At 40.2% G+C, this 26,685-nt stretch overlaps 1 protein-coding gene across 3 annotated transcripts in view; it reads left to right on the top strand.

The window, feature by feature from the left end:
• The window catches only part of KIDINS220 (kinase D interacting substrate 220), a 124,980-nt gene extending 109,520 nt beyond the window's left edge, over nt 1-15,460 (top strand). For all 3 annotated transcript variants that reach the window (XM_063442189.1, XM_063442190.1, XM_063442191.1), the window contains 4 exons: nt 7,446-7,580; nt 8,678-8,776; nt 12,818-13,051; nt 14,052-15,460. In XM_063442189.1, coding sequence (XP_063298259.1) covers nt 7,446-7,580; nt 8,678-8,776; nt 12,818-13,051; nt 14,052-15,290 — 1,707 coding nt within the window. In that variant the 3' untranslated portion in view covers nt 15,291-15,460. The remainder of the gene's footprint in view (nt 1-7,445; nt 7,581-8,677; nt 8,777-12,817; nt 13,052-14,051) is intronic.
• The last annotated feature ends 11,225 nt before the right edge of the window (nt 15,461-26,685 follow it).

The following is a 26,685-nucleotide window of genomic DNA, read 5'->3' on the forward strand; positions in this document are numbered from 1 at the left end:
TATACTCCTTTGTTAGAAATACCGGTATTCTCTTCAGCTGCTATAAAATAAAAATCAACCGAATAGATCAGTCAGTCTGCAAATATAGCAAACATGCTCTTACGGTGAGCCTGGTGAGAATTTGACATTCTCTGGTAACTGAAACATGGTTATTTGCTAAAGTGTACATTTTTGGGAATTCAAAGTGAATTGCTGAACTGGAAGCATCGCAGCCTTGGAGAATGTTTCCATTTTGCCTATTTTGGCCTTAAATTTAAATTTCAAGTTGAATTCCCACTCATTCTCGCTCCTGTCTAGTGGAATTGTGGAAACGTATTGGCTGTTGAAATCCCAGGTTTAATTGGCTGCCAATATCTCTAGTAAAAGCGTGGCAAAATCGCCAATCGCAAGATGGCCGCCGCGATGCGCACTCGCGATGTGCGCATGCGCGAGCGGCACTAGCCACGGCTGGCGCCGCGACCCGTCGGGACCGCGGAGAGGGAAGGTACCCGGCGTTAGGGGAGCCTCAGGTATGAGGCAATCAGATAATGCAAGGAAGGAGAGAAACCGGTTGGAAAATAAACAAACCGACCACAGAGGGAGGAGGGGAGGGAGGGAGGGGAATACAAAGCGCAAATAGGGAACAATATAAAATAAAAATGAAAGAAATGCAGTAAGATATTGTGACAACTGTAACAAGTAAACAGATAATAAAGGGTAATTAGCCCAAACAGTGCAAATTACATATAAAAATTGTACTTGGCTGAGGAGGCAGCAGCAAAAGAAAGAGGAGTGGCTTAAGGTCACATGGGACTCTGTTATGCTTGGAACACTCATTTGTTAATGTGTTATATATGGTTAACCCTTTGGGGTAAATTATGTTATTATTTACATTTTGTTGAATATTTACAATATCTCTCTCTTTTGCTGCTGAGGAATAAAGAAAGAGAATAAGCATAATAGGAGCCTCTGTGTCCTTTAATAAAATCAGGATTCCGAACTGCCGTGAATGGTTTATAAGCTGATACCGTTTACACACAGCAGTTTTTACTCTGCACAACAGAATTCCCTATGGCTAGATGAAAATATTAACCTTTTGGGGGTCAAGACAAACTGCATTTTTAAGATGCATTGTTTCATTTTACATTTTATATTGTCTGTGGCAAAAAATGAAACTGGGGGCACTGTTTATTGGCCTTTGTTTTTTATTTTGGCACAGCTGTGGGGCCTGTTGCGTTTTCCTGGCAGTAATCATTTCAGAAGTATGTGCAGATCTAAATGTCATATTTGTACTGATTTGTAGCGCTGACCCTTTAACACAGTCCCGCCTTTGTCTTTAGAAAGAAGCACTGTGCTGCACCAGTATGCGTTTCGGGATGTAAATAGCAAGCTAGCAAAGATTACAATGCAGGATTGAACATTAGAGACTTTATAAGGAAATATACTGACATAAGACGCCAAAGACGGAGCCTGGGAAAATCTCACAGCAATGTAAAAAATTCCAGATATGCTGAATAATGCTCTGCATTTACATATTAAACTGTTTAGAAAAAAAAAAATTACATTTTTGGTAGCTTTTTTCTTATATTTTTTTTTTTATCAAGCTGGAATATCATGCATTTTCTTGTATCTAAAAAGTTACTGTGCATTAACCTGAGGTTGTGAGAATCCCAGTAATTCGTGAGGCCGAATGAATGCTGTCCGCAAGCCCCGAAGGCTGCAATTTGCAGATTAGATGTAGACGATAATAGTTTAGAGAAAAGGTAGTAAATGTATGGAGTAGGCTTTCACTGGGGATCGGCAATGGCTGTTGAAGTACTTATTAAGCCATGATGAAGAGCAAAAGATCAAATGTCATAATACTTAGAGTAGACTGGTCAAGTGCTTCTTCTGTACCATTACAGTCTGTCACTGATCTCTACCCTGTCCTCAGTGAGCCTCGACAGGAGTATGGTAACAGCATTTAACAATATTAATTTGGTTTCAGTGCAGGAAACTGGGAAAATAAATGTCCTTCCTTAGACCCTTAGAAAACCTTTACATCGATTTGTATTTTGCTTGCATATTCATTTTTTAACCCTATGAGCACTAATGTGTGTGTTTTTTTTATTGCTTATTCATATTTTTACATTGTTTTTATTTATTTATTTTTATAAAAAAAAATTAACATTTGGATGAAACATTGTGGTTGCTGTTTTTCCCATTTTCCATTAAAGGGTTACTTCAACCTCCATGATCACTTCTGAGTTTCGAATGGTCATGGATCGTTCAATCTGTATGTTCAGCATGTCAGATACTGCATATACAGAGGTATCTGCCCCTTTTTGCTGGGGTCTGTTTGCATACCCAGCACATGTGACTTAGGCAACCTGGAACTCTGTTTCGGACTGCCTAATGAGAAGCATTTGTTTGGTCCGTGACTAGAATTCGGATGATGCTGTGTGATGAGGGCTTGGAAACTATCAGGTATTCCAACTAATAGGCCTGGATTCCAAGTAAGTTTCATATTATTTTCACAGGTTATCCGGGTGAAAAATGGGAAGTAAAATAATATACTACCTGGGGTAAACATTCAAGTTGCATAATTCTGCATTTAAAAGATTACTACAACCCTTTATGAAGAATATAATTGTTTTATTACGCCCCCTGCCCAATCACGCTATTTTATTTTAAAGCCGCAAATTAATCTAAACCTACCCTTGAATAAAGTGCCGGGCAAAGCTCCCAGCACTCCTCTTCACGACTCGTCTGACATAGACACAGTCTCAAAGAGGAGCATTTGTTTGAACCTTTGTCACTGGCTCAGATCCCATGCCTGTGCTCAGAGCCGGGGAGGGAGGGTCAGGTCAGGGCAGTGCAGGGCTTTAGTAATCTAAAAGTCTTAATATTTAAATAAACAGAGGGAGGTAAAATCAAGCTTCCCCTTGCCGGCACACTGTCTGCATGGCATAAGATGACCATGTCTGTCGTCTTTGTCCTGTGTGCACCAGCGACAGATGTATATTGCACAGAATTGACATTAGGCAGTCTGGGACCTAGGCCACATGTGCAGGGGGGAGCAAAAAGCCCCCGGCACAAAAGTGCAAATATTTCTGAATGTGCAGCAGAAGTAGTCATGGTGGTGGAGTAACCATTTAAGCAAGTGAAAATGAGTCTAGTATTTCCTTCTCATTACATTGGCTATATAAAGCATAAAGCACAAGCACAGCAAATTAAATCAGCTTACAGACTAACAAATGCCCTTTCACGCCGCAGTTTTCATAAATTGCTTTTAAACTGCATGCAATATACTTTTTATGCATCATCTCCTTTTGAACCATTCAAATATACCAAATGGACATATGCGCGAGAATGTTCTATTTTATTTCTTGATAACCAAGTTAAGAATGCGTGTTAAATAATCCATTTTAAAAGCATTGTCTCTGCAGAGATATCGATCTGCATATTTGAAAATGGATGGCACTCAGCATAAAATAATAATGCAGCAAATAGTTCTGCCTGTTAGAGCAGCCCGCTGTGAAATGTGTTCTGAGAAATATGTGAAAAAAACCCATGAAATTGAAAACTCAAAGCCTAGCTAACTTGCTGCAGTTCTAGGTCTGGTATACACCAGAGTATAAAATAAAAAAAAAGTGTTTTTGCAATTATGGGCAATCATGATTGGAAACTAGTTTTTAAACTGTGTGTTTGCAGACTAAATAACGTAGAGGAGATTTAATTGACCCCCATTCCAGAATTGTTTGGTAACTGTAAATTGGTACTGGCAGCATAAAGACTCCTGAATTCCGCATGCTGAAATTGTTTTTACTTAAAGGAGAATTCTGGGCACCACAATTTTTACATGTCAATGTAGTGGTTATGGTGCCCTTGGGCTGTGGGTATTGCCTCTTGGTCTGTGGTCAGACAAAACACAATATTTTCCAAGGAACCTGCACCCCGGACCCTGGTCGCCATAATTGCCTTTGCAGAAGGGACCAGTCACTGCTTCCCGTTTGCCTGCATGATAGCAGGAGGACTGCAAGTAAATGAAACATTGCAGCTGAATAATAAGCGTATCACTGCACGTTTCACTGGCACCACTTTATTCATGTAGACTGTAGAAGAAATAACTTTAGAGGCATTTGGCAATAATCAAAAATGCAACTGGAATAGGCAATTCTATTAAGTTCTGTTGAAATCTGCCTCTTAGTCTGTTCCCATGGAAATATTCATACACAAACGTACTTTGCAGGATGGTGCGGTAGCTGCTGCTGCAATAAGGATTGCATGTACCCCAGCCCAGCTCTCTACCAACCAAGAAATGCCCCCTTAATAATTGTCCCTCTTATCTTTCACCTAGCTCATACTCATTTATGGGAATATTTTGGCAGGAACAGACAATTTATCAACCGTTCTTCACAAGAATTCCGTTTTTCTTTTCTTTTGGGTGTTTTTCTTTTCCCATTGCTGTTTCTTGGCCTGTATCCCAGCGCCAAATTCTGAGCTTCTGCCTTACCAACAGAGTTAAAAATAACTACCTTCCAGCAGGGAGTTTTCAGATCGCTAATGGCTTTTGTAAATAGGTTTTGTAAATAGTTTGTAAAAAAAAAATAATAATAATTTCCTTAGAAATACTAAATACTTTGCCATATAATCATACATAGGGTTTTTAAAAGTGGAAAATCTATAAATGTAAATTCTTATATTTTTCTTCCCAAGACTTAATAAGACATCCTCCCCTGGCCATGTAGCCCTTTATGAGAGGCGAGTAGAGTATACGGGAGGTAATTACAGATGTAGGTGGAGAAGGTCACAACTGAATGGATCAGCTTTTAGTGACAATCTTTTCCCTTTGCTCGTAAAATATAGCTAATTAGGAAATGTTAGTTTGTCTCATGGGGAATCCAGTCGCGAATGTTTTACCCCTTTGTTATTTAACAGTTATATTACATTTTCAGATTTTATAAATGACTAGAATGAAGTCTTGCTGGGTATTTTTTGTGTTTTAAGAACACAAACCACTTAATAATAGTGTCAGTTATTTACCAGCACATCGCATGAAAGGAAGAGCAACACACAAAAAATCTTTTTTGAAAGTCACGGTCCTGAACAATGATAATGTGATATTTTTCATTTAAAAAGGTAGCTGGTTGCACTCCTACTGTTTAATCATCTTACACCTTTGACTGTATTGATTCCTTTTCTGTGCTGTAATGTGGCTTTATCAAGCATAAATGCATTCTGGTACTTATTAAAGATTATATAGTCTTAGGAATTCAGACATATTAACACTATAATGCTAGAGTAAATATTTAGGTAACACCCCTCCCTGTTTACATTAGAGTTAAAAGGTAGCTTACATACTTTAGTATATCACCGTGCTGAGAAAACTTGACGATCTCAGCCAGTCCATTGCTTGGTCATAAGAAACCTAAGAGAGGCAATTGTGCATATGCGGCAAAACGTGTGCTCTATGGGGAGCGTCGAACGTCTTAATGCTGAGCATGGTGATGCTGAACATACGTGCTGCTCACCGGGCAGCACTGAAATAGGAAGCACCTCTAGTGGCCATCTGACTGAGCCACATAACCACTGCCTTTTATCTGAAATGGCAAGTTTACAGTACTAAAGCTGCAGGTACAGTGTATACAAGCAGAACGACTACATTAAGCTGTAGTCGTTCTGGTGACTATAGTGTCCCTTTAACTGCTGCTATTACAAAAGCTCTTCATTAAGAGTATACACATTCTGTTACTATTGTTGGCGTAATAATCTAATAACCACCAGGTTCAGCGAAGAGTTTTATCATTGTGAAACTGAAGTCAATTTATTGGAAAATGTAGGACTGGGTTCATTTATAAACTCACTTAACACAAAATTGGCAAATATTTCAGACATCTGTTTCAAATATTTAAAAAAAAAAATGTTTTAAAGTGTTTTGTTGTTCACTAAACAGTGATATGCTAATTGACCACTATCTTAGGTAAAAATATCAGACGAGATTTCATTTGATTTTTTTTTCATCCCACTTACACTAATGCACCGTATAGTGAATATAACCACTATACCACACACTTATTTTATGCATTAAATGCATGTTCCTTTTACTTTTTTATTTATACTCAAAAAACAATTTCGAATTTCTCTGCACACGTATTGCCTGTTACCACACTGTCCTTTTCACAGACACACAATGGAATTAGTCCAATATATAGTGAAGAATATTTGCCAGGGCTCCTTTGTTTTCTTCCTACATGTCTCACAAGCTGCAGAGAATATAAAAGGACAATTTGAAACATTTCTCCGATTGCCCCACTCCCAGCACCATCCTGTCTTTTCTATCAAGATCTCTTCCTTCTGTCTTGTTTCCTTGTTTCCCTTCTGATTGTCAGTATCCTGTTCACTGCTTCCTCCAGACTGACTGCTTTTTCTGAGACTAGATATAGCCTGGTTGTGAAAGGACTATTAATTAAAACATTAGGACCAGATGTGCAATTAGCGAGAAAATTCGGATTTCTTTTGATCAACTTTTGACCACTTACTCTGCTCTACCTCTAACCTGCTCCACACCCCGGTTATCTGATTCTAGTGTACCAATATTTCTCAACATGTTAACATGCAAACAATATGTGGAAAATACATTTTATCTATATATTTCACAAGGCTTATTACTTGGTAATGTATAGGTAAAACATTTTTACCATTGACATTTGCATCATTGTAGGTTCTTCATCAACATTGACATATACACTATATCTATCCTGGTGTGGAGATGGCAATAATGTTAGTAAGGTGTTTTCACTTCTATTTATCATACAAGCTTTGTAGCATGTTACGATTGGAAGGAACAATTAAGAACAATCGCAATGCATGTAATTGTCTTCGACATTCTTATTCTTTTTATTCTTTCCATTGTGTGAGTTTAGGTTTAGTTTTTAATGCAACTTGGTGCTCTTTGTATGATGTAAAATAGTGGCTTGACACTTACTCGTGAGCAATTGCTAATCATAATGTAGATCAGGGGTGCCCAAAAGGTAGATCACCAGATGCTGTAGAACTACAACTCCCATGATGCTTTGCATGCCTTTAAAATGCCATTATAAAGGCAAAACATCATAAAAGCTGTATTTTAAAACATCTGGGCATCTACCCTTTAGGAACCCCTGATGTAAACATTCCTATGTAGTCCTGTTTGTTTGTTTATTTTTAATCATTTCGCCGTATAGTTCTCAATCTGTGGTGCTGAGTATGTCCACTATAGGGAAAGGATTTGTAGCTAGAAATGCACAGGTATGTGTCGGAAGCTTACAAAATTTGGTAGTAAGCTGATGATACTGGAGGTTCTTTTTTGAACATCAGAATCTGGGGAGTTGATCGATTGCTATAAAAAAATAAACCCATTATGTTTCTGCCGCTTGGTTAAAACTACAGGGCGCACCTTGCTCTGTTCACTGTGTCAATGAGTTAATTTCCGTCTTTATGTGCAGGGACCAGGCAGTGTTGCTGGAACACAGACCTCTGCGCTGAGTTCCATGAACGTGGACGCGGTGTGTGAAAAACTGAAGCAGATAGATGGGATCGAACCGAGCATGTTGGCGCAATATACAGCAACTATACGCAAGGTAATTGCACTTATTATTCCTAGATCCCATTTTGTCCACTGGTCTGACAGATCTGCCAAATGTCAAATATACCTCCCAAAGATGACCCCCATTTTCCCTTTTAACACATTAGTGAGAAAAGGTAATACACAATAAATTACATTTATTTCTGAATGTCCATTGTTGCCCTGGATTTGGGTCAGTCCCAGTCTTCCCACAGTTTTTGAATGAATGCATTGTGCATTTTCTAGAGTTGTCCTTAAGTATGGCAAACTGTAGAACGGCTGGCCTGCTTCAAAGGACTTGCCAAACAGCTCTGTTCATGAGCCTACCCAAGTCACAGGATTTGAGGTTAAAATGATGTACAATATGCATACAGGTTGGTGATTATACAAATACACAACCACCCCAAATTGAACATATACCCCATCTCCTAAACTATAATAATTGGTGCTAATTTATGCATTTTCAATATTTTATTTATTTTTGTTCAGGGTCTCCAAAATAATAAAGTGGGGCCCCTCAACATCCATCATCACCAACATATCACAGTGCATGCAACGGTCTCTCACTGCCTCCATGATACCTAAAAACCCTGTGATTCATTCTGCATTGCAACGGGTTACAGTAGCCAATGAGAGAGGTCCGGACTGTGCACTGTAGAAATGCACACTGTAGCCAAAGGATGATCAGGAAACCCGGAAGCATTCAAATCCTCGAGTGATGGGGGGCGGGTATAAAAGTTAATATAAAAGCGCGGGAGATTTTAGCTGAATTTACTTATGTTCTAACATATTGGCCCTTTATAAATAAAGGATTTGAATCCATAATTTAGTAATCTTATTTTATTGGTCTAGGGCTAGAGGTCTTGAGATCATGATGGAATCTATTTAATCCCAGGATGATGATTCCTGAAGTAACCTCACCTCCTAATCTCTAAGTCTAACGTGTTCTAAGTCTCTGTTGTGCTGCTAGGGTAAACTAAACTATGCAAGAATCTTAAAGTGCCAAGTTCACACACACAATATTGCCAATCTGTCCAAGGAAAACAGTGGTGAGAAATCGTATCCTATGTCACCAGACTTACATTTGTCTTTTAATTCTCATTCCTCATACAGGCCAATATCAATGGACGTGTTCTGCAGCAGTGCAGCATGGACGAGCTGAAAAAGGAAATGAGTATGAATTTTGGAGACTGGCACCTCTTCAAAAGTGCAGTAAGGGATATTTTTTAATGTATTTTACTAAATACTTTTTTTTTGGTTTTATTTCCCATAAATTTTTCACTGTGTGGCTGCTCACTGCTTTAGCGATCCACGGTAAGAATGTAAAATGCAGAAATGAAAAACTTTCTATAATAAAGATGATGCCTGAGATATATCCATCTTTGAAAAAGATTCACCTTCTGAAAAAATATGACAGAGCGGCAAAGACCCCAAATGGGGACATCGTCACTAGGTGTGCAGGGGTCCGAGGATGCAGCAGAGCTGAGTAATTACCTGGTGCTGTCCCCTGCGGATGCCACCATCTTCAATCTTCAGTTCCTGGCGCTTACTATACCAGAAACTTACGTCATTGCCATAGTCTTGCACATGTGCAAGCATACAACACTGATATCTATGGAGGACCCCGCAAGATCACGAGAGCCTCCAAAGATATCTTACGATGAGCGAGATAACCTGAGGGCTGTAGCTTTGCCATTTGTCAACTTGAGAATTTACCAGAAGACAAAGTAGTGCCTACTTTGTCTTATAAAATATCCGTTGAGTCTTTAAATTTCAATGAAATTCCAACAACGTCTTTATGAGCATTTCATAAAAATATTAACTTTAGGGCGGAGCCTGACGACGAGACAGACGCCATTTCTGGTATCTCCCAACCTGGCAACGGAATCTACCAACTATCCCCAAAAATAGCAGGCACAGATTGGGGACCTCCCGTGGCATCGATAGATGCCTTTCGTATCCACCCCGAAGCTGGCTAAGCTGAAACGCAGGACTGGGGCCTACTACACACCAGTGCCCATAAAACTCGAGGAGCTCTTGGCAAACAGAGCCAACACAGAGCTGCCAACACTCCTGATTTCCGCACCGCAACACCCTCTAACCTCCCGCCAGCAATGGGACACAGATCCCAGAGGCCACAGCAGCGGGACATATGGAAAATCTGCGGTGAACTTGCCGGAGTGAAAGACGCAATGCTCCAACTCCAAACTACACAGCATACCATGAGGCTGCAAATGACCACACAGGCAGACAAGTACCGCCGCAACCACATTAAAATCCACTGGGTACCCCCTACGATTACAATGGAGGAATTACCCCACTACATAAGGAGACTCATTGCATTCCTGTTACCGCCGGCTGTAGCCAAAAAGTTCACCATTGCTGGACTCTTCCGCCTACCTACCATCACCAAGGCTTCAGCCCCAATTACTGGAGATGTAATTCTTCGATGCTCATCATCCCAAGACAAAGGCCACATCATGACAGCAGTGAAGGGCAAGACCCCATTGTTATTCGAAGAATCGTATCGAACGTTCTACCAGGATCTCACCAAGGCCACACTACAGTGGCGAAAATCACTGACTGTCCTCACTAGTCACCTACGCTGTGCATGGGTAGCATATAGATGGGGAACGCCAAGATCCCTTCTCGTCTCCCACAACGGAACTGTCCACAAGCTCTTTGCGGAATCTAAAGCACCTGCGCTGCTCCTGGCTCTGGGTCTTGCTGACACCACACCTACAACCTCTGCACCACCTTTACCCAAGTCTGGGACCCAAAGTCAACTGTACCATTCGTGCCAAGAAACACAGAGGACCGCGCCAACCACCTGACTGATGAGGAAGAAGAAGCTGTTCCATGTTTGGAAGCAACCTATAACAGATTGTTACGGTTGCATCCAGGCTGGCGGGAAGTTGGACCGTAGAAAAGGATGCTCCTAGCGCTCACCAAAGGACCATCAGCACCGTAGACACCATAACTACTGTGTAGACACCATAAGTACTGCAGACTCCACGAACCACCGCTGCTGGGCTGGTATCTCGCCGTCTGCTCTGCGCCCTGGACCTACGACCAGGCTCCAGGTTCCAGTAGGTGAACCTCTTCCTTCTGGAGAGCGAAGCAGGATCAGGAACAAGAGCTCTTACAAGAGCTCAGTAGTTAAGGGAGTATGAAGAGCATAGCAATCCCTGTAGTGATTATAGCTGTCCCTTACAAACATGAGTCAAGGCTGCAAGTTAGAGGGTCAAGTCATTCTGTTTTTATTGGCACCAAAAGAACCTTCTTTTATGCAGGATCCCCTTAGATGGGACCACCCACAGGGCGTTACAAAACAACCAATCACACACGTACATTACAGAAAACACTCCCAGCAATTACACACAAAATCCTCCCCTCTGCCTGTGATATAATTGTTACACAAGGGTTTAACATAATTATCACAGACAGTAAAAATACAGTTTTTACACATACCCTGTAACTTTAAAACCATACATCCAATCTTCATAAAAAATACATATTATTAATCAGCACACTTTAAACACAAACACTCTCAATAATCAGCCAAATCCATCCAATAGATCAAAAGTTAGACGGAAGTCCTTTATGGTCGACCGCAAGCACATTTTCCTGCCAAAAACAGTTCCATAGATTTGGGCTGTGCGGTCGGTCAATTTCATGCAGAAAAACGACTAAGTCCCATTCAAACGTGCGTTTGAATCTTTGAACGGGACTCAGTCTCTGCAGCTGAAAATTCAGTATGGGAGAAGGTAAGGGTCAGCGGTGTTCGCGGAAATGTGTAGCCGATTTTAGTTCCATGAATTTGGCTACACATACCGCTGACCTCGTTCGAAGAACAAAGATGGCCGCCGCCACGTGTTCGTTTGCACGAACTGCGGCCACCCAGCGCTCGGCAATTAACCTGCAGTAACCTCACAGCCTGGGAGGTAAATTGCCTGCACACTTCCACTTCTGGGTGGTCCGCCTGTGTGGTACTTGGTTCAGTAAGCCCCATTTACTGAACCAAGTGGGAGAAAGCCAGGGACAAGTTATTTTACAGGTCTGGGGACATAGTCTTAAAGGGGCATTGTTCACCAAAGTCACAATATGTCCCCAGACGGTTCTTAAAGGGCCATACACACCCAATAAAAGTCCATAAGTTTTCAGTGGCACAATCTCCCAGGGGCCATAGTCATGAGGAAGGAGGCTGGCAAATAGGCTTCTCCACAACCCAGGGAAGCAGGGCAATTTGTCATTTAAAGGGACAGTTACAAATGGCAGTTTGTAACACAGATCATCAATATTCTGTTTCTGTATTTTTTGCTTTAGTTTTTCTGTTACCAAAATATTACTGTTACCCTTTTGTTGCTCATACCTTCTATTGCCAGGTCCTGCTAGGAGCAGTCTAAGCCCTGTCTCGCACACACATACACACTAGGCACACCCATAAGAGGTGTACAGCCCCCCTACCCCTCAATGCCCCCTTGGTTATGGGTACTTACCTCCTTGGGGAGCCAAGAAGCCCTCATTATAACAATGAATCTACTACTTCTCATATCTTGCCCTCATGAATACCAAAGCTACATATCTATACCCTACTAACACCTTCACGTAATTAAATGCTCAGATTTTTTTCCAGGGCGACAGAGCCACTTTAAATGTCATTGTGTGGGGTCCACAAGGTGCACATTTTTGTAGCAAGAAAGTCTTCTTTGCACAATAATTGTATAACAAACTCCGTGTACGTCTGTTTGAATTGTATAATAAGCATGTGACTTTACACTCTCATTTAAAATAATTTGATCTAATCGGCTCCCAAAACAGATTGACTCGAAAGGTTGCTTTCAAGAGATTAAGTATTTAAAACATTGGAAATGACTGTAAGAAAATTATTCAGGCTTAATTGTTCTCTTGAAAATCTCTTCCTGAAGCCTTTTGTAGCGAATCCTCCATAAACAGATGGAATCATAACACGCAGATTACAGATTGAAATAATCTGTTTTGTTTCTTCTCATTGTGTTTTTGGGAGGGGAAGAGGGCAATGTGATTGAGATGTGATTGCTATAAATGTAAAGAGTAGGCAAATGCAATATGTCACTCCACCTAGCTGTTGACTACAAGTCTAAGCATGCACAGCCACCCTCTAGTACATTGCATATTAGAGGTGTAAGGGATCGCTTTATAATAAGCTATTTTTTTTTATATACCTAGTTCTGTCGCCATATTTATTTTCTTCATTTTCTGATTCTTTCTAAGCTTCAAGACATGAGAAGCACTGACATCCAGACACATCCTGAAGAAGTTCGAATGGTACCAGAACCGGGGCGGACAATGGTGCCACACAATGAAGTCATTAGACGTTCTGCTCCAAATCCAGAGCTGCCACACACTGACCTTGCAGGTCAGGGCTATGATTTCAGTTTCAGCTTTGAGGAACTCAACAACATTGGTTTTGAGGAGGCTCCACGTCTTAGTAACCCTGGTTGGCAGGTACCAAACTAATTTCTGTTATTGTGTAACGTATACATACAAATATCTAACACAAGAGGTATAGTGATTGCATAGCTCTTTAAATATTACCTATCATGGGACACACACACACTTTTTTTTTTTTTTTTTATATGAAAGTGGAAATAAAATTAGCAATACATTGTGCTAGCAGAACTTTCTACATTTTATTGTGGGAGGGGGGGAGGAAATATTGTGCTTTGTCGACAATTGATTGAAGGGGAAGACCGGGAGAACCCTTTTCCAGGTAGTGGTTCTGCTCTCTAGGGAAATATAGAATCTGCAATGAAACCAGAATTGACATGAAGGGGGGAGGATTTAGGACCATTCACATTGAAGAAGGGCAGGTGCAAAGCAATACCAAATGGTTGGTTTTACATTATTGTAACACCTACAAAGCTGCAGAGATAGCTACAGTAACAAGCTAGAGATGAAGTGAGTATTTTACATCTAGCATAGCTGCTAAATGTATAACATTTCACTATGATAAATGATCAATTTAGTGAATAAGGGGATAATAATAGTTCAAGTGAACCTGTTATGCAGACTGTAGTATGCAATTAACAAAGGAGATACCAACCCCTAAATTAAACACACTGTGCAATTATGGAAGTTTTTTTTTTTTAAATGGATTTTTAATTTTACTATTTGTCTTCTATGCCTGGTATTGTTAACTAGTTAGTAGTGTCTTGCCAAATAGTTATCATTCTCTCTTATTGACACTTAACATAAATTAACGTTTACTTTGAAAACAGGCAAAAATACTTTACTAATGGCATGTATAGTTCCCATTGTTCCAACCATCACGTTTCTGGACAGAATGGCTGCAAAGGGCTTTTCATTGTTTTTGAAATTTGGGGAAGGGTGCCTGAGAGAAAAGTAGAACTATAACTCAACAAGTAAAACATGTCTGGAATAGCTAATAATAGTGAAGTTTCATGTTCTTTGGTCCACCATCATTTTTCCTATGTTTCTATTTCAGGGACGGACTCATAGAACTCCAAGCCTCACAAGTCTTAATTCTCAAGAATCAAGCAATGACATTTCCAGGCTTACAGATAAAGTGCAGGCAGAATACAGAGATGCCTACAGAGAATACATTGCTCAGATGGCACAAATTGAAGGTGCTGTGAGCTCCTCTACTGTGAGCGGCAGATCTTCCCCAATGAGCTCCAGCGCATACTACATAGGGCAGAGTACATCAGTGAGTTCTCTGCACTCCAGCACAGAGCAGGACAAGAGCAAAGATACTGAACCTAAACAGGAAGATGGAAGGAAGCAATTTTTGCTAAAGAGAAATGATGTAGTTGATTACACTTCTTCAACAGTGTCTACTACCGATGCTTCTCCTCTAGACCCCATTACAGAAGAAGATGAAAAGTCAGATCAGTCTGGATCCAAACTTCTGCCTGGCAAAAAGTCAGCAGAAAGAACCAGTATTTTCCAGGCGCCAGATATAAAGTTGAAGGGAACGGATTTGCGATACCAAAAGCTCCCCAGTGATGAAGATGAATCTGGAACCGAAGAGTCTGATAACACTCCACTCCTTAAGGACGGAAAAGACAAAAGGGTAGAGAATAATACAGATAAGAGGGCAACTGAGCTTTCATCAGAGCATGTGAGAACCTTCATCAAAGCAAAGGAGTATTTGTCTGATGCTATTCTTGACAAGAAAGATTCCTCTGACTCAGGTGTCCGATCTAGTGAAAGTTCACCAAATCACTCCCTCAACAATGAGAACACAGATGATTCCCAGCTTGAGAAAGCAAATCTCATTGAGCTTGATGATGAACGCTTGCGAGGTAAGAGGGGCATACCCAACAGTTTGAGTGGTCTTCAAGATGCCGCTGTGGCACGGATGTCCATTTGCTCTGAAGATAAGAAAAGTCCATCAGAAAGTAGTCTTATTGCCAGTAGCCCTGAAGAGAATTGGCCTTCTTGTCAGAAGGGATACAATATGAATCGCACTCCCAGTACAGTTACCCTCAACAATAACACTGCTAACCAGAACTTTGAAGAGACAGCGGAAGCGAAGGAAGACTCTCCAATAATAGTCGTCCCTGGGTCAAGCCCAGTCCAGAATGAGAACCTGAAGCGTCTGACCCACAAACGATGCCAGCGTTCCGGATACAGTCGGCTGGCAAAAGATGCGTCCGAGTTGCATACAGTTGCATCATCTGACACAGCTGGCTTTTCGGAAGAGAGAGAGAGTATCCTTTAAACACTCTACATTCGTATAATGTGCTTTTATCATTCTTCATTCGTAGCCGTCATCTTGCGTTCCCATGTCATCTAAACTTTCCATACAATTGTGATCCTTAACAAAAGCTTTATAAAATGTACTGGAAGCATTTAAATGCCATTCAACATTAAATTAGCTTGAAAATGTTATCCCTGGCTGTTAGGTCACAGCTTCTTGTACCAACTTGTCTATGTGAACAGAAGAAAGAAAATATAATTCAAGAACACGTAAACTAAACAAGTTTTCTTTTCTTGTATGAGTTTTTTTTGTCCAGATCTATATGAATAAGATTTGTTTTCTTATTTGTCCTCGATCCTTACTGTTGGAGCCCGCTATAATTCATTAATATTGACAGGTGGTAGGCGATCTTCAACTCTTCAGATATTTTCGACTGTATCTCCCCTGATGATTTGCCAGCATTATGGCTATAAAAGTATTATGGGAGATATAGTCCCCAACATCTGGAGTGCTGAAGGTTGCCTGTCTCTGAATTCTAGAATATTCCAAGTCCCAAAACCAGGATAACATTGTGTTGTGATGTACGCCATTAAATGCTTAATAGTAAACATTCTGTAGATTTATAGATCCAGATCCATGCAGTGTTACCTACTTAGGTGTTTGAGCGTGATTACTGTAAACGAAAACACCACCTATTAAGGTATTATGTTAGCAAGAAATAGGATGAAGCATTCACTTGCAGGCAGAGGGAATTAATTTGTAATAGTGAATCTAATGTCCAATTTATGATGAAATTATTTCTCTTGGCAGTGTTTAAATTCTACATATAGATCGGCAGCACTATTCATGAATAACAGCAGCATTTGTAAAGTATGGCTGTCAAAGAAAACGTGGCCAAAGTGGCAACTCATACCCACGTTAAAGGGACACTCCGGACACGAATACAACTTTGATAGGTTATGGTCTGATTGATATGTAATTTTAGCCACACACCCTTACTCCAGAAAAAGAGACTTTCTTATCAGATGTATACACACTGCTCAGCCACTGGCAGCACTGAATGAATCTGAACTACAAAGTAACCTCCTTTAGAGGGAGACAACACCAGGGAGACCTATAGTAAGCAGGGGGCCGTCTTTAATATTGAATGGACCCTGGGCAAGCATTAGCTTGGGCCCCCTAGAGCCTTCCCCCACCAACTCACTGGCATGCAATCACACCCTACACCCCAATGCATTGGCAGTACTAAAGTAGAGAGCCCTGGGCAATAACTTTTCCGCCCCCCTATTGCAAGGGTGGCTAAAAGGTAAATGCTTTGACGGCTGGGGCTCTACATTTTCTCATGCTTGCAGGGTTGTATTATGCACTGAGCAGTGTCTGTGTGTTTGAATGTAATGTGTGGGGGGGGGGGGGGGGGAGGGGGTTTGTAGTATGTTTGTGTAAATATAGGAGTATGCTTGTATGTGGTGTTGGTGTTTGAATGCAAGCATTCGTGTTGATTTTTGAATGCAAGGGTGTGTTTATATTTTGGTGTTTAACAGAGAGGTATTTTTGTATGTAGTGTTGACATTTCAATGAAGGAGTGTGCTTGTATGTAGTGTTGAAGTTTGAATGCTGGGGTGTATTTGTGTGTAGTGCTAGTGTTTAAATGCTGAGATATATGCACATATCCACCTACACAGCCACACAAACACACACGCAGATACACACACACACACACACACACTAAAACACATGCAGATACACACTGACACACATGCAGATATACAGACACATATACATAGACTGACACAGACACACAGGTACACACACTGACGCATGCAGATACTCACACACACACTGAAACACGTGCCCATACAGATACACACACATACTGACAACATACATATACTGACACACACACAGACAGATGAACTGACACACACATATATACTGACTCACAGAGACACGCACACATACTGACAGGCATACTGACACACACACACGCAATATTTACAATTAGTCACCCTCCAGGTTCTTACCTATAATTGGCGATTGGTTTCCCTGGGATCCAGTGGCAGGCTCTTGCACTACTGGCCTGGCCCACTCCTCACTACTTTCCTCCTCCCGCACGGCTCTGATCTCTGTGAGAGGAACTGACATGCGGCTGTCACTTCCAGACGGGTGCTAAAAAGAGGCCCGGTTGCGCTGTTAAAGCGCCAGACCTGGCTCCTGCTGACACATGCCCACCCGGTGGTCCTCCTTAGTGTGCAGGCCAGTGCTGGGGCCAAGGGGGCCGCTCAAATAAATTGCAGCAACAGGGCTCACGGGGCAACTGCTCTGGGGCCCCTCAGGATTAACTGAGCCCAGGGCAGATGCCCCGTTTTTGCCCAGCGTTTAAGACGCCCCTGATAGTAAGGATATCACTACCTGCTTGTAGTTTCTCTGACTATCGGCAGCCAGGTTGTGAATTAACGGCAGCTTACTTAGCATTGTTGAAACTGAGCCTGTCTTTCTGGCATAAGGGGGTGTGGCTAATATGGTGCAGTGTTCTACAAAGCATTTTTTTCTGTGCAAAAACTATAGAGTTCAGCATGCAAATAAATAAATGAGGCCAAAATCTATCAAATGCATTAAAGTTGTATTGGATTGTCCCTTTAAATTCCCCTTACTAGTCCCGTGCATATCTTTAACAGAACATAAAGAGAATACCTTAAGGCCATACTGCTGGCTTTTCTTAATGTCTAAGATGTTGGATGGAAAGGGACATGGACTGCATGCTGTTGTTTAGATTGTGTGATAATATTGCATGCGAACATTAGAAAATCTTAGTAATGTATCATGGTGTAATCTATTGGTCATTTCTGCTTATTGTATTCCAATCTAGACTGCAACAGTAAAGAGACCCACTGCATGCTTTGTTTGAATTAATCTTCTGTTCGTTCTAATGCAGTGATGGCTAACCTTGACACTGAAGATCTCTGTGAACTTTTCTCAGGACGCTCAGCCAGCCTTCAGATCTTGATGTTGGCTGAGGATCGTGGTACATGGAGTTCACTGAAATCTGCAGCATTAAGGCTTATAGTGACTGATGCAAGGTGTGCCCTAGCTGAAAATACATTTTAAGCGTTCCTGGGATTTAGCCCTCTGTGGTTGTCTGGAAACATCTTTGACCGAGCTTGAAACTTCTGCCATACCCTGTGTAGCACTCAGTTGGGAGTTTTTTCACAGTCCACATAGTGAGGCCCTCTGATTTGAGACTCCACGCAGCATTTACAGATATGTAAAAGGATGCTTCCGAATCCGGTAGAGTTGAATGGCAATTTAACTTAATACATTTGGATACCTGGCAGATCAGTTAAGCAGCTGTATACCAACATGTTGCAGAACAATGCCAAACAGCATCCACTTAACGCTGAACTCTGCATGGCCAAATCTCCCCACCCTCAGTTTACATTCCGAGCTCAGCCAAACTTGTGTATGTGAGAACCTAGACTAACAAATGTCAACTTGGCAATGGATTCAGAGTGTTCTATGCTAGTAAATGCAGCCCAAGGAGTCTTTAATAAATTGTCAGAACTGCACAAAATCTGACAGTTTACACCAGGAGAGTCTAAAATGGAGACCTCATATCTACAACTCCCACTATAGTGTGTACAGCCTGTGCTGTGCCTTTTATTAGTGTGGTTAAAGTGGATTTATTTCTGCCGTATTGGTCCTAATCAGTGGTGAGGGGATCTGTCTTGACCTTATTGTCATGTTTACTCCTCTCCACAAATAGATTTTACCCTACTGATGGAAGTGAATGTGTTCTGGTAGTTTCAGAAATGAGATGGAGGGAGAAAATAATTCAGCATTCATATGGAGGTTAATAGCGAGGTTAATAGTATTACACTATTTAAAAAAAAAAAAGTAAAACATGGGCAGTTTGTTAAACTAGATTACCTGTACCACAACTCTAAAAGGTGATATATGAAAGGTAACCAGACCACCTAACATTGGACCTTCCATGACTGAGACATACATACATTGTTAGGGCTTTAGGAGACCATCTACTATAACTGTATGATTGGAACCTTGTGCAGTCAGCCATCTCCTCCTTATTGACCCTGTTTGAAAAAACAAAATCTACAGTGAGAACTTGTCACACATTGTTTTCATGCGTGCTCTAATCCTTGCCTCTGATTGGTGCTGCTGGCCAGCACTTGTCAAATAAGACCTTTTTAGGCAAGGAGAGGGGGTTCAGACAGATAAGTTAGCTAACATTCCTTGCACTTGTTTGAGTCCCGGGCTAAGATGCTTCAAGACATTAAAGAGTCGTAGTCCTGTTATGTAGGGAAGTAGTATGTACTTTGTGGCGTTACTAGTTACTGCATCTGTGTTAACAATGTTTCAAATATGGAAACCGTATGTGTTGTAAACCGTATGTGTTGCATGGCACTTAAGAAAAAAATAAAAGAAATTACAACTGTTACCGAGTTATGTTTTTATTATGGACCTAAACCGAACCCTTTGAGGCATTTTTTCTTCTCAATCTACCAAACTGACACAATTCAATTATTAAATGAATATTTGCATCCGTGAACCCAGCTCGCCAACCTGTAGCTATCGAGGGGTGTTGCACTGTAACAAGACAGGGAGTCACAAATTGTCTGTCTCTCTTACATCGGGGTGATAGTGTAATCTCTTAAGTATTCCATTTGCAGACTCTAGGTGTGGCACGGACTACATTAGAATGCAGTCACAGAGGCAATATGCTGCACTGATGTGTAGCCAAACGAACAGGACATGCTTATCCTGTTCATCTGGCTACAAACCAATGTAAAATATCATGTGTATTATAGCTTCTGTTTGTATATTATTGTAGTTCATGCATCTAAGTACATACCTGTTTTCACAGCGTATCTTGGTTTACCTTTTACTTTGTTTGGTGTGGCTATATTTGTGTACACTTTGTTTAGAAACCTCACTCATCTGACTAAAGATCATGCAAGTAATCAAGATCTAGTGCTTATTGAATGTTTCTAAACAAAGAAAATCGCCCTCATAGAGAAATGGTAAGAAAGGAGGCTCATTCAAAAGGGCTATTTACTTACATGTTTGTGTTTCAAAATTATACACAAATGGCTATATTACATTCAGTCTTTTATTTTCAATAATAAGAGAGATTATTTTCCTGTAAATCTGGTTGTGATCATTACCAGAGCGTGGAAACAGAAATTGGTGCAATATATAGCCACCCCATGAAACCAGTACCATATAACATAGCTTGCTGTCTGTACAGAATGAAATACTATGTTTATGCCCAATTAATATTTTATATTTGCGTAGCAGCTTTGAGCATTTTAAGTTATATTTGTAAATAATGATTGGCATGATTACTTTATAACCATATAAATATACTTATCAGAGATCAAATGCCCTCTCTGTAACGTGTGATAGTACCAATCACACTGCCCAATAGCTGACCTTGCTTGCATTTGGAGACCCAAAGGTTGAGGTCCACAGTGGAGCAGCAAAGTTAGGTAGAGTCCCCAGACGTTACTTGATTTTTTTAAATTAAATTTTGATGACCATCAAAATGGAAAGTTGCTTAGGACTAAATGCTCCATCATAAAGCTCCCATGCTAGCAGAATGGAATGCTAATTTCATATAACTGGCTCTATATTGCCTTGCAGAGTTGGTTTTCAAATAGGATCCTGAAAAAAAACAAAAAACGGATTTGTACGATGGTATAGACCCGCCATTATTGTTGATATATTTGACACTGACTTGAAATGTGTTTGTTAAACAGCGAGTGAAGAAGTGAACTGCAGAATTCTTATTTTCCATTAACTACGGGATATTATTGCCAGTACTCCCAGCCAGCCAGATGCAGTAAACTGGCTGGCAATCTTGACAGCAGCTGGAAGAGCAGAATTTGCTTATCCCTAACAACACCGCAGGTCATAAATTCTGGGTCGGTTTCCCCAACTGATAAATGTAATGCTTTCTCTGCTGTATAATTGGCAAAACTTTGTATCAGATGACGATCTGCTTTCTGTGAGAATTACAGAGTGTGACATGAGGAATGAACTTCATTATATTCATAGCCGCTGTAGACTGTGATCACATTGTAGCTTTATTTATTAGCCCCTCAGGTCATTTCCCATTACACTGCCTGCTACACACTCTCCCTGAGCTCTAATTGTTTGATGTCTGATGTATTGCTTGCATTAAGCTCCCTCAGTCACAATGCACACACCAGCATCTTATCCAGCCTTGGTCATTGCTGTAATTAAATACATGACCTTGATCCCACTGCATTGTATTATGGGATTTCACATATAAACTGAGTAGATATTAATTTAAGAAGAGCAGGCCTTTTATACAGATTGATAGAGATTAGCCTAATGAGTAGGAATCGGAAATTATTAATTAGGAATTATTTAGTGCTCTGCCTACCAATCTCTGTGTATGCCTCCATCAGCGATGCCTAAACTTGATACCATACTGTCTCTTTAGGCTAGCCGAGCATCATGGGAAATGTTCACAAACTGAAGCTAGAATACTGATGGCTACGCTTGATGCTACAAGGGCTGTGTGCAAGCTTCCCAAGCCTTCAGCATCATGAGAAATTTAGTAAAACATCTGTAGGAAAGCTTTGCCATCAGTGATTTGCATACTATGCCAGGCACGATGCCCTTACACTAGGATTTCAATATAAAATACTACATTGGTTGACTTGCCACTTCATTCTGTATTTATAGTTGTGTCTATTCACCAAACAATAACATTGTACTTAACTATTGCCAACAAACATATTAACCTGGAGATCATTATGTCGAAGTGTGCAGCATTGTTTTTTTTAATTATATTTATTCTTTTATATTGTCTGTAAATTGCTAGGCAAGTGGATTGGAACAGTAAATGGCAGCATTTAACCAGATAATACTGTTCCACTTCCTACATACTAACAGAAGGTGGCAGTGTGCAGCTGCACATATACAACCTGGAGTGACAGGTTCAGTTCAGAGAGAAGTCTTGATTTATGGATTTCTTGCCACTGTAATTTTAGATAGATCGGAAATCACTAATACCCATGTATGTTAGATATAGTCACGCAAAGCAGTTAATACACTAATCTCTTAGTTTTAGCCTCTCCTGGCCCCAGTAGAGGGAGTTATCTGCTCTTCATTCTAACTGATTTGTCTTTAGCAAAGTTCTCAGGAGCTAAATCCAGGGGGAATACTGCTGACTGAGATGGCTGGTTAACCCAACATTATGGCACTCGAGTTATTTATACCATCTAACCTGCCATAACTTAAACTAGCTATGTGTTGAGATTTATTTATTTAAATCCCAAGCTGATTTAAGATTGCAACTTTCAAACCATGAAAATGTATTTACCCTCGGTGGCATGTTCACATACATGATTCTGAGAAACAAATAGGTTCTATTGTGCAAACACTCCTTATAGCAGGGGTGCCCAATGGGTAGATCTCCAGGTGTCGTAGGACTACAACTCTTTGATGCTTAGCATACCTCTTAGAATGACAAAGCATCGTGGAAGCTGTGGTTTTAAAACATCTGGGAATCTACCATTTGGGCATCCCTGCCTTATGGCATTGCTAAGCAGAGACTAACCTCAAGGAGCATCATGGAAGCTATCTGGGAATCTGCCCCTGCCTTATGGCATTGCTAAGCAGAGACTTACCTCCAGGAGCATCATGGAGCAGTAAAGACACTCTGTATATGGAAGCGCTCCAGATGTGTTTCACAATTGGCTACAACACACAGCTTGCCCAAGCAAGCGCTTCAATAGCTGGAAGGCCATTTTTAGATATACCCCCAATGGAAAAGAAAATGTATAATGAAATGTGTGTTTTTTCTTTGGGAACTAATACTACATAGTAACTTGTTTTCTAGTATTTGGCGAGTGGAGTCTACCTTAAAGAGGAGTAAACAACATTGATTCCATAATCCATTGTATTCATGAAACAAAGGGCTTATTCACTTAATGGTGAGGGATATCCTTTAGAAGGCCCTGGGATAAAGAATTGTGGAGAGCCAGTGATGGCAAGACACCAGATTGTTACATGTACAATACTAATTTCGGTTATTTCGCTATGTCAAGTCTTGGTAATGAATACTTCTAGTATCTATACCTTATAGCAGGGATAGGCAACCTTCGGCACTCCAGATGTTGTGGACTACATCCCCCATAATTCTCTTACACACATAATGCTGAAAAAGCATCATGGGAGGTGTAGCCCAAAACATCTGCAGTGCCGAAGGTTGCCTATGCCTGCCTTATAGCTAACTTCATATGATCACGTTCAGTTTGGAAACCAATGGTTATATTAATAGTCTATTGGACAGGAATTTCAGAGCATTCAGACTGCAGCCACGGGAAGCTTTAGAAGCTTAGGCTTAAGGAAAGCATGGGACTGTAAGTTTAGAGGGCCCTGGGGCAGGAATTCTAGCAGTCTGCAAGGTCTAAAGAAGTTGGGGGCAAGATTTTCAGAAAACTTGGCTTGGAGGGCTTGTAACAGAATTGCAGTATGTTCCAATTTTAAATACCACTCCTTATTCAATGGCATTCCCTGCTTCAAGGCATTACCATCACTAGGTTATGATGAGTTAACAATATGAACAATTTAGGCTGGAATGGTTGTAAAGAACAAATGTTTTACTACTTCGTTAAACACCTGAGTTTTACATTAAAATATGAACTATGCCCCAGCTAGTCCTGGGATTGGATTATGTTTAAATGGGAGTTAAAAGATATACACACTCACATCATTAACACATTGACAATAAAGTTGTTTTTTCTGTGTGTGTGAAATAATTGACTGTCCCTAGAACTTTACCCCCCCCCCCCCCCCCCACCTGTTATTTCTGTTGTCACAATTTCCCATGAAATAATATTTCATAGAAAATATAGTGTTAAAATGTGAAATTAATTACCCATACTTGAAGGTTTGCATTAATATGGCGATAGTTAAGAAAAAAAAAGGATTTGTTTTGTATTCCAAGTTACCCACCTACCATCATACCTGAACTCAGACACACTGCTCAGCTGGGAGAAGAATCGGCAATGGAACTCCAAATATTAAGAACAAAATGGGCCGATATGGGAAAATCAATTCAGCTTTGCTCCCATTTCTATATAGTTAACGTTTTTAAATACTTTATTTAAATATCTACCTGCATAATTTCAATTGTGGATGGGAAAGGACACGTATGATTTATATTGTGTATATATATGGTCAAATGTCAATAAGCACAAAATTGCAAATGTCAAAATCGAAAAAAAATTGCAGTTCTGCTTCCCCCCTCCCTCCCTTTTATTTGAGAAACTGTGCATGTGCCTACACTGTCTACAGTCTGTTTCTCAACACACCTGGAGAAGGGAAAACATATATATATCATTATTAAAGAAAGATCATACTCAGGAAAAAGACAGCAATTTACTGATCTGATATTGCTTTTTGGGTGCATTGACAAAATAACAGCTCAGCAAAGCAGAGGATAGGTATTGGATCAGCGCTGAGTGATCTAATAGGACTGAGAACAAATGAAAAGCTGCAACCTATGGGTATGAGGTTCCCTCTAATAACCTCAAAGAGAAATGGCAAAAAACACAATAATAGGTCGCGCTAACTACAAATAAATGAGTAATAACAATGTATAATAAAATACAAAGATAAAATAGAACAAAATCTAAAGGACACAAAGGAGAGGAATAAAAATATTAATATAAATATAAATCCACTTGCACACACTCTGACGGTGAGGAATGGAACAGTTATAACGAATAGTTCCAATACTTTATAGTCTGCTGGTATATTCCAATAAATTAGTGGAAGGCTTGATATGTAGGGATTTCCAATAAAGAAGAATGGATCCTCTAATTCATGGGGTGTCTTGACTCCGTGATATACATGGAAAGACAAAGCAGAGAAACTCCAATAGTGCAAACTGAGGATCAATAGGAGCAGGATAAATATAGGGGAGGTAAATTACTCACCTATTATTGAGCATAAACTAGCTCAAGTATAGTAAGCATTCAGTGGCGTCTGCCCCCCACTGGCGGGATAAGGTGAAGATAATTCCTCGGTATAAAAGAAGGGGGAGAAAAAACAACCAAATATAGTGCTCACTGTAGATATGATAAAAATAAGGTGAAACAGTAAAAATGCGGGTACTCACATATGGATGAGCAGGATATACTGCTCAATCTATTCGTTTGGGTGGTATAGTCCCCACCTAGGATTCTTTAGCAGGTATCAGCTCGACAGTAGTATAGGACCAGCCTCACTAAATCTCGAGTAGCCTCTATTACATGAAGCCCTTGATTAGTTGCATCATCCATATGTGAGTACCCGCATTTTTACTGTTTCACCTTATTTTTATCATATCTACAGTGAGCACTATATTTGGTTGTTTTTTCTCCCCCTTCTTTTATACCGAGGAATTATCTTCACCTTATCCCGCCAGTGGGGGGCAGACGCCACTGAATGCTTACTATACTTGAGCTAGTTTATGCTCAATAATAGGTGAGTAATTTACCTCAGCAAAGCAGGTCTGTTATCTGCAAACACCCTGAAATACTGCAAACTTTGCTTTAACACTAGCAGCAAAACAGGAAGAGGCAAATGAACACAATCTTGATGTATTTTCCTCTGAAATGTTTTAAATCAGCAGGATCCTTTAAACCAAGTACACTCCAACCGTTGCAATAACGCCCGTGTCGTCTAGAGGGAGCCAGAGAGCTACCAGAGGGCCCCTGCCTGAAAGACTGCACCGCTCAGCTCTACAGAATAGTACAGTTAACTCCTCGCCTGCCAGAGTCCTGCTGCACAATTATTACTTAATAGAACAGAGTTTCAGCATGTATATAGGTAGATATCGGTATTTATTTCCTTTCAGCCTGAAATGCCTCAATAAAGCCATGATGATTTATGTATCGAACACAATCCGGTTCGTTTTTTTGTAATTGTCCTATTTATAGTTAACTTAACCCCCCTCTAATATTGTAAAGCGCTATGGAATCTGTTGGCGCTATATAAATGGCAATAATAATTATTAATGCCACTATAAAATACAGATTGTAAATACTACAAAGAAATAAATGATCTAATTCAGAATCATTCATCATGCTCTTTGTGGCCTATGTAACCAAAAAAAAAAAAAAGTTTTTTTTAGTATATATAATATATATATATATATATATATATATTATTTTTTATTTTATTTTTCTCAAAAATTGACGAGAGCACTCAATGGTTTTAAATGATGAAGAAAAAAAAAAGTGCATTCACAATCGCATAATATGTATGTTATTGTGAATACACTTATTTAATTCTTAAAACCATTAAGTGCTCGCGTCAATATTTTATTTGGATATATTATATGCGCTGGGAAGCACCTTGGTATCTCAATAGTCTTTCA

This window comes from Pelobates fuscus, chromosome 2, assembly GCF_036172605.1.
Source record: "Pelobates fuscus isolate aPelFus1 chromosome 2, aPelFus1.pri, whole genome shotgun sequence".
In the NCBI taxonomy this organism is placed as follows: Eukaryota; Metazoa; Chordata; class Amphibia; order Anura; family Pelobatidae; genus Pelobates; species Pelobates fuscus.